We start from the raw sequence: 13,003 nt of genomic DNA on the forward strand, positions 1-13,003 counted from the left end.
AAATACAGTTGAAGCAAAATCTTGGCGTGATGAAGAGTTTCCGGGGTCTGTACCAGGAAAATCAACCATCCTTGTTTCGTATGCTGAGTTAAAACGTGGGGAAATGAGCACCGAAGACGGCGAACGCAGTGGACGCCCAAAAGAGGCTGTCACCGACGGAAAAATCGAAAAATTTCGACTGAAATCATAATTTCACTCCGGAGTCCAATCGACAGTCAGCTGAGTTAATTTAATGAAAAATCGATAGTTTTATCGCATTGATCCTTTAATTTTTAAAACACGACCCATTAATTTATAGAGGAAAGTCACCAAATATGGAATACCATTTTGTTTTTGGGATATAAAAAAAAAACTTCATATAAATTAAATCAGTTTAATGTTTTTACTTATCAGTCATACATTTATATGTAGTAATTAACAGCCTTTAATCAAATATATTAGTTATTAAAATCTAACACAAAAAACAAAATCACAAATGAGTAACCAAATATGGAATAGGTATCCATATAAGGGAAAAATTCTAGTAATTAAATAATAAAAAATTAATTTCTCAGAAACTTGACAACACAATAATAATAAAATTGAAAACCAGTAATTGGCAAGACGGTACACAATATAATAATACCGCAAAGTTCTAATGAATTTTAGGGAATAAGAATGGATAGAAAAAAACTCATTCCATGTGATCGTCTCAGTGGGAATATAGATCTGTATTGGACTGTATTAACCTCAGTATTAACCTTAATTCCCCATGACCGAGGTAGGTATGGCAGGTTTAACTTCCCGGTGGATTATTTTTTTAAATTTCGAAGTTTCATAAGTCCTTTGTATCAATGATTTGGATAATGAAACATAGTGTAAAATTTGCAGTGTTTTTTATCTCTTTGTTGTGCTTTCCCAAAATTTAATTCGTCGTGAAAAATGACTCTTTGATCTCATTATTTCGTGACAGAAATGAATGACACTGCCCATTCCAATATTATTTTTGGAGATAATTCCAAACGGTGTCTATTATCGTAACTTAGGCAACACACGCATTTGTTTCATTTTATCATTATAATCATTTTTCGTGCCAATTTTGTTGGCGTGCCATTCACGCAGTCAAGATATTGGTACAAAATTCGATAACCACGATAAAAGCGTTTACTGTTATTTTATTTTGTTATCGCGAGTTTCAATCTTAATTCTTTCATTCATGTTGAATTGGATATTGCAGTCTATTTTGAAAATCGACCTAGTTCGTTGCGAAATGAGCAGTTTTTAATGGTGACTGGTCATGAAGATTGCGAAACTTTGAGGAAATTGAAAAAAGAAAATAGGCGATTTCCGACAAAGTTCTATTCACGTGGCATGCATTCGAGTTTGTTTTCTTATCGGAACTGCATTGTGTCAGGCTGACGAAAAGTTTTTCTAGAACGATTTGAAACTTTGTAATTTACCCTCACTTATTCAGCTATTTTGCTTTTTTTTTTCAGCGTGAATTATGATGCATTGTGGGTGATTATTTTCGATAATAAATTTTACCCGTAAAGAGCAAGAGGCATTCAAGTGACCACTATGATTACGGTTGCAGCTATATATCCTTCTCTATAATATCTTCTCTATATCTTAGACCAATTGAAAAGTCCCTGGTCTGATGCACAGATGGCGGTGCTAGTATTAAATCCATAGTACCAACCTTCAAATGATACGTGTCAAAATTTGACAGCAGTCCTCCCATTAGTTTGTGAGATATTGCGTTGAGTGTAGTTACTTTTGTTATTTGAAAAAAGATGGAAAGAAAAGAATTTCTCGTGCTGATAAAATATTGCTTTTTGAAGGGAAGAAATACAGTTGAAGCAAAATCTTGGCTTGGTGAGGAATTTCCGGGGTCTGCACCAGGAAAATCAACCATCATTGATTGGTATGCTATGTTTAAACGTGGTGAAATGAGCACCGAAGATGGCAACGCAGTGGACGCCCAAAAGAGGTTGTCACCGACAAAAAAATGGTCACAAAATAATTTTGAATGACCGTAAAGTGAAGTTGATCGAGATAGCAGACATTATGAAGATATCATCTGAACGTGTACATCATATCATTCACGAATATTAGTTGGTACATGAGAAAGCTGTGTGCAAAATGGGTGCTGCGCGAGCTCACAATCGTGTTAATGATTCTGAGCAGTGGTTGAAGCTGTTTAGGTGCAATAAACCTGAATTTTAGCGTCGGTATGTGACAATGAATGAAACATGGCTCCATCATTTCACTCCCGAGTCCAATCGACAGTCAGCTGAGTGGACTGCACACGATGAACCGAATCCAAAGCGAGGAAAAACACAACAGTCAGCTGGCAAGGTTATGACATCAGTATTCTGGGATGCGCAAGGTATAATATTCAGTAATTACCTCCAAAAGTGCCAGACCATCAACAGCGATTATTATATAGCGTTATTGGATCGTTTAAAGGATGAAATCGTTAAAAAAACGGCCCCATTTGAAGAAAAAAAGGTGCTGTTTCATCAAGACAATGCGCCGTGTCACATATCAATGAAAACAATGGCAAAGTTGCATGAATTGGGCTTCGAATTGCTTCTGCATCCACTGTATTCGCCAGATCTGGCCCCTGCGACTTTTTCCTCTTCTCAGACCTCAAAAGAATGCTCGATGGAAAGAAATTTAGCGCCAATGGAGAAGGAATCGTCGAAACTAAGGCCTATTTTGAAGCGAAAGACAAATCGTACTACAAAATTGGTATCGAAAAGTTGGAAGATCCCTGTATCGCCCTCGAAGGCAACTATGTTGAATAATAAAATCGAATTTTGCCAAAAAAAATGTGTTTTACTGTGGTAGACCGGGGTCTTTTCAATTGGCCCGTCACAAAAATAATTTTGAACCGAACAAAAACCTGTTATTTCCCTTCAGTTACATTGTGAACACAATTGAATCGTGGTCCATTTTGCAGGGAAACGAAATAAATATTCGGTATGATTTATTAATAAATCGCATTTTCCAATGCTTTACGGCTGACTTTTGCGAAGCATCTTCAATATTTGATAGGGTTGTGGTCGGTTGCTTCTCGCAGTGTACATTCGAACGGAATAGTATCAATTTACCCTGTCTTCTTTATTCAAAGCGATGTTCTACAAGGGTGAATACTTATGAATAAAAGATTCGAAACTTGAGAAAGGTACATCGTATTTCGGAAATGTTCGTCTCAATATTTCAAATTGGCATTTTGGAGGCAAGTTCCCTGAAATACCGGCCGAATTGTCCCTGGAAGCGCCCTCCTCATTCTCTTTAATTCATAGCCGCAAATTGAAAGGATTTCGCGAAAATGTGTGACGGGATTCTCTAGGGATGAAATTCAGACGAAAAACTACATAGTTGAATTTGAAATTTGGGATTCTTGATGACAAAGAGCAAAGTAATTCAGAAGGTTCGGGATTATTCGAGAAACGAATGAATAATATTCATCGTTGACAACGTTTTGATTAAAATATTCTTTCTCTCTCTCTGAAGTATGATGTCTCCAACTTAATTTTTGTTCTTATCTCCAGTTGGAGGTTTTTCGTCCACAAAGAGGAAGAATCTCTTGTAATAGGAACAACATTGCTTCAGCGATTTTTTGAAATCTCACATTTTTTTACGCAGTCCATAGTCGTGTCTTACAACAGAGGAAAATGTTCCAATTTACGCATGCGCAGCACCTACTATATATTCAGTTGAAATTCCTATAGAACCACTTATATCCTAACCCAAATAACTATACCAAATCCCATTAAAATAGGCATAGATTTTGGAATAGTTATTTATAATACAAGTGCAGAAGGCATTGATATTCTTCCACGAGTTCAAAATTCAACAACGAGCCACGAAGTGGCGAGTTTTGGAATGAACGAGTGGTAGAATGAGCCTTCTGTACGAGTATTATACATTATTTTCTCTAATTCATTGCATTTTCATTGAAATTAATGAAATATTTCCATAAATATATCTTAGTGATTTTTGCATTGAAAAATGTTGGTTGGCAGAACTGATTTCTTTAAGGCAAATTGATGAATTGACAGATAAAGCCGTGGCGGAAAGTTCGGAGTACCAACACAGAATAATAAAATATAACCATGAAAACTGTGCGTTTCTGATATATTCTCGCACGATTTTGTTCTACAAGATGTGGAAGAATGAACGGAATAACCACAGAATTAGAGAAACTACTTTTCTCTAATTCTTCGCTGATTGGGCCCTTGAAATGCATCAAAATGATCCTGATTTTCATAGAAAAATCATCTTCAGGGATGAGGTACATTTTCACTTTGAAGGCTACCTTAATAAGCACAATCGTGGAATTTGGTGCTCGGGAAATACAAGAATGATTGTTGTAAAGCCTCTCCAACGTGTTTGGTATGGTTTTTTGGCTGAACAAAGTCAGAATTACTTCGAATATTTTCATTTAACTTGGGAATTTGAGACGAACCACTCGGTCCCGCTAAATCCATTTCATCTTCTGGTAGTAATTAAATATATTAACAAAATGAAGAATCGTATCGAAAAGAGATCACACTAACACGGAGACAAGATCACATGAGACAGTCGAGACACAGCAAAATACAACAAAGCGAAAACTAACCCGATTTCCCGCTTCCCGAATAGTGCAGAATGATTACAGTTTGCCTTGCAGCATCGGCATGCCTCAAATCTATTTTTAGAAGCCGCCTTCAAAGACTTAGGAATATTCTCGATTTTTCGCTGTGCCGATGTAGCTAAAGCGCTAAACAAGGAAGCGCGTTAGGCATGCCGCAGACCGTTTACTTCTTAAAGAGGAAGTGAGAAGAATATGAAGGGTGTTTTTTTAGAGCTATAGAACTTTAAATTGCAATAAAACAACTATGGATTATTCGATTGACATGAATTTTATTTATCCGCAAGATAATCTTGTGGCATTACATTTCAAATATGATTTCTCGCATATGACCGCCACGGCTGGCTCGGATGTAGTCCAATCTGGACGTCCAATTTTCGATGACTTTTTCCAACATTTGTGGCCGTATATCGGCAATAACACGGCGAATGTTGTCTTCCAAATGGTCAAGGGTTTGTGGCTTATCCGCATAGACCAATGACTTTACATAGCCCCACAGAAAGTAGTCTAGCGTTGTTAAATCACAAGATCTTGGAGGCCAATTCACAGGTCCAAAACGTGAAATTAGGCGGTCACCAAACATGTCTTTCAATAAATCGATTGTGGCACGAGCTGTGTTACATGTTGCGCCGTTTTGTTGGAACCACAGTTCCTGGACATCATGGTTGTTCAATTCAGGAATGAAAAAGTTAGCAATCATGGCTCTATACCGATCACCATTGACTGTAACGTTCTGGCCATCATCGTTTTCGAATAAGTACAGACCAATGATTCCACCAGCCCATAAAGCGCACCAAACAGTCAGTTTTTCTGGATGTAACGGTGTTTCGACATACACTTGAGGATTAGCTTCACTCCAAATGCGGCAGTTTTGTTTGTTGACGTAGCCATTCAACCAGAAGTGCGCTTCATCGCTAAACAAAATAAAATGGACGTAGTGCGCGATACGTATTCCGCACAGAACCATTATTTTCGAAATAAAATTGCACTATTTGCAAGCGTTGTTCAGGCGTGAGTCTATTCATGATGAATTGCCAAACCAAACTGAGAATAAATCACTTGACAGCTGTTAAATCGGTCGCCATCTTGAACAGTAATGCCAACTTATAGTTATATACCTCGAAAAAAACACCCTATACAAGAATCGTGAGATTGAGATGGATATTATGGAACAGAGACCCAGTGTCGTACCGAATGATGTGAAATTGAGGTTGAAATGAATCAATAAAATATTCGATTAATACCTGTAATTTCCAGAATTTATTTGGTGAGGCACGGCCTCACCAGCACTGATTAATTCGTGCTGCGAAGGGTGAATTTTTTAGGATCGAAGAACGATAAGGTATAAGCTTCACACATGGCATTTTTTGTCGATGAGCGATAAAGCGTTGAGGTCAATAACTGTTCCGATTGAATCACAATACGAATGTTACGTGAATTAAGTGTTTAGCGTCTACCTTCTCCAACCATAAATATCGAAACCATAAATCAGATTCGAACACCACCCCCTAAGCTCTGAAGGAAAATTACCTCCTTCGATAAAACATAATGTAGGAACGTTGTTCCATACCTCATGCCAAACATCCCATAATACAACTTGTGTACTGTGAATTCAAATCTTAGTTCTTGCACACACATGGGGCGTACAGGAGAGATCGATATTCTCCTAATGCGCTACAAAGCCGACATTGATACTGAATATGTAAAACTTTTGAAATGTTTGTACGTGGGAGATTTCACAAGTTCGTTGTTTGGCATACACGAGTGGAGTGATTGCTATATCAAGACACTCGAAAAGTATTTTGTTTTTCTTTATCGACTGGATTATGTGGAGAAATTTAATACCTCGATGCTTCCAAGGGGAAGGTCTCGTAATATTCACGGACATAAAAAATCTAATAAGAGCGAGGAAGGCGTCTTTATTACTTTTTCTCGTGGCAAGCAAGATTTTACGTGGAAACAATTCTTTTGTAATAATCGAAGGGACGCGTCTTGAAAGGTGCATTTATTAGGTTCTTCTTTTGTTTTGTTCAGAGATGATTTCCGGGATTCACTGCTAATTATTTAGGTGAATTTATTGTTTTCACTCCGAGAAATATTTTTTCCTTAAAAACTGAAAGATTGCGAAAAGGATGGTCTTTGTAATGAACTGAACGTAAACTCTACAAATTTCCCGAATTGTTCCACAGGGTGTTAAGAAATTGGACTACAAATACATGTTTTTTTTTTCACCCTGAATAAATTGAACTATCAACATTTTTGGAAAACTTTTCTGGAGTTTGTTTCAATACCATAGAATTTATTTTCAATTTCGCATAAAAACAATTGAAAGTCAACGAACTTCAGCAAAATTTTAGGTGGCCGAGTTTTTTTGCCAGTGAGTGTAGTAGGAATCCTTCAAAAATATAATTCCATTTAAAAAATATTATTATCACCTTATTCGTATTTCGGGGAATATACACTGCGCAAAAAAATTAACGCACATTATGGAAATCTCGAATTTATTCTACAACTGTAGGTGTTCTCAATGATAATTATTTTTATCAGAATTATGTATGCATATGTTATCCACTTTCAACGTTATTCTTCAATACATATGTTTTTTCCCAGCAGGAATAAAACAAGATGAGATTACCAGATTTTGAATGTATTGGCTCCATTCTGAAATCAGTTGTTCTCGATCAATTCTAGTGATCAATAGTTTTTCTTACGTTTGATTTTCTACACTCGATCGCTATGCAACGCGAAACACGCAATTTGACCCAAGAGGAATGTGCCCAAGCGGTAGTTGTGCGAGAAAAAAGGTTGGACATACACAAGAATTGCAGAAAGGTTTGGAGTTTCCCATACAATTGTGTCCAGAATGTTGCAGCAATTCAGGGAGATAGGTATGAATGTCCGAAGACCAGGACAGGGTAGACCACGGGTAACAACTGCCATTCAAGAACGTTACTTGAGAGTTTCTTCGTTGAGACAACGGTTTGCAACCGCTCGCCTCCTTCAAAATCAGCTTGAGCAAACTCATGGGGTGCAAATTAGCACTCAGACAATAAGAAATCGCCTCAGAGAATAATATGATTTAAGGCCTAGTGTCGCGGCAAGAGGCCCAGCTCTTACCCCAGCCCATCGAAGGGCGCGTTTGGATTTTGCGAGAGAGCATATCCATTGGGAAGAGGCTGATTGGGAAAGAGTTCTCTTCACAGATGAGTCTAGATTCTGCCTCTACCATTGTGATCGTCGATCACAATGGTAGAGTCCCTTGTATACAGACGTCCACATGAAAGATATGCTCAGTGCAATTTCCTGAATACTACTGGTTTCGGGGGAGAATCGATTATGGTATGGGGTGGAATATCTTTGACTGCTCGCACAGACCTAGTGGTCGTTGATAATGGAGCTATGAATGCTGATAGGTATATAAGGAACATTCTTGAAGAGCATGTAGTATATAAGGAACATTCTTGAAGAGCATGTAGTGCCATTTGTTCCATACATTGGTGAAAATTTCATTTTTATGGATGATAATGCCAGACCCCATCGTGCGCGCATCGTTCAGGAGTACCTTGAAGAGGTTAAAGTCTCTGGAATGGAATGGCCAGCAAGAAGTCCAGATCTCAACCCGATTGAGCAGGTTTGGGACAACCTCAATAGAAGGCTGAGAAGTTCAGAAAATCATCCAGCTACTCTTAATGACTTAGGAATCCAACTCAGAGAAATCTGGAAAGGATTAGATCAGAACATTTTAAGATCACTCATTTTGAGTATGAACCGTCGTTGCCGAGCTATAATTAACGCAAGGGGTAGAAATACCAAGTATTAAATCACTTATCAGCATTCCAGTATTTTGAAAATTGTTTATTTCTCTTCTTTCACTTAAGATTCGGTGAAATCCTGAATTTTTCTTCCATTTAATGTGTCTTGTTTCGTTCAGAACCTTCCCGAGAGAACATAAAAAATAAGTTATAAAGTCAATGTAGAGTCAACTTTCATTAAAATTGAGATTTTCAGAATGTGCGTTAATTTTTTTGCGTAGTGTATTTTGTTAAATTTTTTAATTTCAAGCCTTCAATACTAATCAATCAAATTCTGAAGCTAATAAAATTCACATTGCGTTCTTCTGAATATTTTAATGTTACTCACCCAACAGACTGGCAAACACCATGATGAAACAGGTTCCCAAGTAGACATCAATCGACTTGACGTACGATATCTTGGGTAGGGCAGCATTGGTAGACGACATCAAGGTGGTCATGGTAAGTACAGTGGTTACTCCCAAGGAAACTCTGGCAGGGGTAGCGTTACGATTCAGCCAGAAGCTTACCCAGGAGATGATGACGATTAGGCTTGAAGGAATGTAGATCTGGATGAGGTAGTAGCCCATAGAACGAACGAATTGGATTTCGCAGGCTAGACGTGAGTAGTTTCCTGAAAAAAATCGAGTGATAAATCGATGAAGAATTTAATGGTTGGATAGTGTAGGATAAGATTGAGAGTGGGGTGGATTGGCTTTTGAGAACTGCCACCATATACTCTTTCTTAATACACTGCTCTGTTAGACTTAGGAGATCGACGATAGTTGGTGCCTTGGAATTCACATCATGGCGATTGATTCTTGAACATTTCCATATTTTCCATATCTTCACCACAGAATTGACTCGTTACAAGGGTGATTTTCACGGACAGTACCTTATCAGCAGTCCCAGAATGAACTAAAAATTAACCCGTAGCAGCTGTAGGACCCACTTATGGTCAGCTATACCTTGTAATGTTTTTTTCCGAGTCTACAGAAGAGTTTAGATTCAGTAGATGATATTCTTGATATGATTTTCTCAGGTTTTTTGCCGAATATTATTCAAGCAGGATGATTTTCTTTTAATTTTCAGATGAGGAATTCGAATAATTCGTGTCCGACGAATATTTAGAAGGAACGAAACAACAAAATTGAAACAATCAGCATTGATGAAGATAACAATCCTTACAGCAAAGCTCGGTTGAATTCTCAGAATAATTGGCAATGTATTGGAAGATAATTATTCAGGTTAGATGAGACTTTCTCCTAAGAAGCACTTGGTTTTCTTTCAATGAAAAGAGGAATGTTCTATGCCAATTGAGGAATGGTCTATTTATTGACCATCTACAAATTTAGGAAAGGGATCAATTTTTTCAAGTGTTTAAAAAATTCACATTGCCCCCTTTGAACTGGATCAACCTGCATGCTGTAGGTTCACGTAAACAGCAGTTTTTTCATTCTTAACTTAATTGAATAAGGCCAAACGAGAATTCAGATGATGCAGGTATATTTTTTTCGACCTGTCAAGAGCATTCGATCTTTCATCCTACTCCATTGAAAGAAAACTTTTTCGGTATTGGATTGGGCGAAGTGTTTCTGAAACGAATCATTTGTTTCATAACTAATTGATACGTTTTTGTGAGAATTGATGAATGTAACCCATGAAAGAAAGCAAATCAAACAGTTACTCTGCCAACACTTTCCTGGGCATTGTGTGTCAAAGTTTAAATATAAAAATATGGAAAAAAACGTTTGAGTGACTAAATGGAAACAATGTAGTTTTAAGCAAGACATCAGACTCAGATGAGTTTACTGTAGAGATGCCAGGGCCGCCTGACATTACTTATTTTCTGATTGTGAATGCTTTGAAGACATCGATACTGTATTGAATTACATTATTTTCTCATGAAATCTGTAAAGCGTCTAGCAAAAGTTCATTAGTAAGTAAAATATAGCATCATATGCGTTATTGTACTTTCCTGCAGAGTTTATCCCTCTGTATAAGCAAACCATCAATTAGAATATGCGAAAACTCAGAAATTATTTCATGTAACTTTAGCATCTGATACCTCTAGAAATTGATCAGATAATAAGTAACATCTGGCTACCCTGAGATCTTGGACTCTTAGTCTAAGTAATTATTATTGGTGATAATAAGTAAGTGTAACTAAGAGGTTTGAAGGTCCACAGGGTTCTATGCTTGGACCGTTATTCTTTTCCTCATTTCAAAACGATTCGATGGATATCGATAGTCATTATCACAAACGAAAAAAAAAAATACAAAGGGGCGCATCAAACGCTTCAACTGACCAAATATCAGCTGCCTGTCGACATCCTTCACAATGAAGACACCAAGAGTTCTCGAACACCGTGATCATCAAAGACGCCATTAAAATATATCCCCCACCTCCCCTTTTGCGATGGGCCGCCCTCCAAACTTCGAAATTGAATTGAATTTCCAACCAAGTGTCACCGAGTGATAATTTCTACCTACCGATTCGTTTATCTTACCTGTTGTGAGGCTGATTTCTGAAGCCCTCTGTTTGTGCCCTAGAACTTTGAATTGCGGCAGCGACACTTCATTAGAAACACCTACCGAGTTGGGTCCCTCGTTCCATTTATAACGGATATCTCTCATTGTGTATCCAACTGAAAGAACAATACCGTTAGAATGTATGTCTGAATTAGTCACATTAAGTGGTAATTATCTGGAGAGTTGAACGTGTATGCACGTGACGTTCGTTTGGAATTTTTTTTAGTTAGGTTAGGTTGGAACCGTTGTTGCGATGATGGTTTGGCAAATTGGGATTCGTTGGCTGAACTGTCAATTTGACCTTTTTTCTTCTCTTGCTGGGGTGGTTGTTGTATTTTTCAGAGATACTGCAAATTTTGCACAATTGGCTGAATCTTTGAAAAAAAAATTGATTCGTTCGATGAACGGTAAACTTGATCTTTTTTCTTTCCTTGCTGGGGTGTTTGGTTATTACCATAGAGTAATAAAAATAGATAAAGGAATAAAATAAAACGAAGTAATTTCCACTATGTTATTTAATTGTTAGCAACAATTGTTTCGCCACACTGTGGCTTCATCAGGCTACATTTCTGAACTGATAAGAGTACAAAGGTTTTCGGAATCTTATATAGGGACAAAATTGACACAAAAATATTCGAAAGGGTATAAATTACAAAGTTATATTGGACCATTTACAGCCTGGGATTTCCAAACTATCGGAAGAAATTCAATAAAGGGGATGAGTTTACATCCGTTTGTTCGTTCAACAGAATATTTTGGGTATTATACCTGTTTATTTCCAGGGATTCTAAGAGTGTTAGTCTTAAGCTCTTGTTTTCTAAATGAAGAATTTTAAAGTTATTATTGAAGGTATGGTCCCATTCTTTTAAGTGATTCGCGTAGGTTGAAAACGAACTATCAGATGTATAACTCTTTTGGTGTTCCTTTATCCTTTTATTGAACGATCTTCCTGTTTGTCCAATATAAACCATAGGGCAATCATTACAGGTTAACTTGTAGACACCGGATTTAGTTTCTTTATCTGTTTTGTCTTTATTGTTTTTAATGAACATCTCTAAGTTGTTACTTGTTTTGAAGGATATTGTGTAATTGAATTTTGTTTTCAAGTATTTAGCAATCTTTTCAGAAATATTATTAACATAAGTTAACGAAAAAAATTTAGTATCAATACCATAATTTACCTTAGGGTATGTTAGACTCAAAGCTTGCTTTCTTTGTTTATTCCTCAAAATTTGATCAATAACATGTGGACTGTAACAGTTATTCACAGCTATTTGTTTAATTAAATTTAATTCTTTACAAAAATTAGCATGATTCATAGGTATATTGATTAATCTATGGATCATACAATTGTATGCAGCCATTTTTTGGTTTAACGGGTGGTTAGAAGTAGCATGGATGGTAGTATCAGTATGTGTAGGTTTTCTAAAAATACTGAAACTATGATAGTTATTATTTCTGGTAATTGTTAAATCAAGAAAGTTGAGAGAATTGTTATGTTCAATTTCAGAAGTGAATTTGATACTTGGGTGAATGTTATTGATAAATTCTGTGAACAAAGAAAGTTGTCTATTTGTACCTTTGAAGCAACATATAATATCGTCTACATATCTAAACCAATAAAGGAAATATTTTGTGTTATTGTTAGAGTGAATTTTGTTTTCTAAATTATTCATGAATATTTCTGCTAGGATTGGACTTAAAGGGTTACCCATAATCAAACCTTCATCAGACTTATAAATGGTTTCATTAAATTGAAAGTAATTTTGACTGAGGCATATTTGTAAGCAATTTAAAATGTCATTCATTATAATCGGATTTGTGTTATTGGTAACAAGTAATTCTTTTATTATTTTAATAGTTTCTGCTGGGGGAATGCTAGGAAATAAGTTCTGTACATCGAAAGAAACAAATTTAGATTTGTTAGGCAAATAAATATGTTTTATTTTCTCAATCAGTTCTAAACTATTTCTTATCGAGTATACAGAATTAAATTTTGTTTCTTTTTGTATAATTGTTATTAGAGCTCTTGATAATTTGATGCTTGGTGCTGAAATGA

General features: G+C 36.5%; 1 protein-coding gene across 3 annotated transcripts in view; it reads right to left on the reverse strand.

The window, feature by feature from the left end:
* Window positions 1–13,003, reverse strand: part of LOC123674821 (gamma-aminobutyric acid receptor subunit beta-like) — an 87,209-nt gene that overhangs the window by 6,263 nt on the left and 67,943 nt on the right. For all 3 annotated transcript variants that reach the window (XM_045609913.1, XM_045609910.1, XM_045609911.1), the window contains exons 6-7: window positions 10,923–11,060; window positions 8,762–9,046 (exon numbers count right to left, since the gene is read on the reverse strand). In XM_045609913.1, the coding sequence (XP_045465869.1) occupies window positions 8,762–9,046; window positions 10,923–11,060 (423 nt within the window). The remainder of the gene's footprint in view (window positions 1–8,761; window positions 9,047–10,922; window positions 11,061–13,003) is intronic.

Source organism: Harmonia axyridis, chromosome 3 (assembly GCF_914767665.1).
Source record: "Harmonia axyridis chromosome 3, icHarAxyr1.1, whole genome shotgun sequence".
Classification (NCBI taxonomy): Eukaryota; Metazoa; Arthropoda; class Insecta; order Coleoptera; family Coccinellidae; genus Harmonia; species Harmonia axyridis.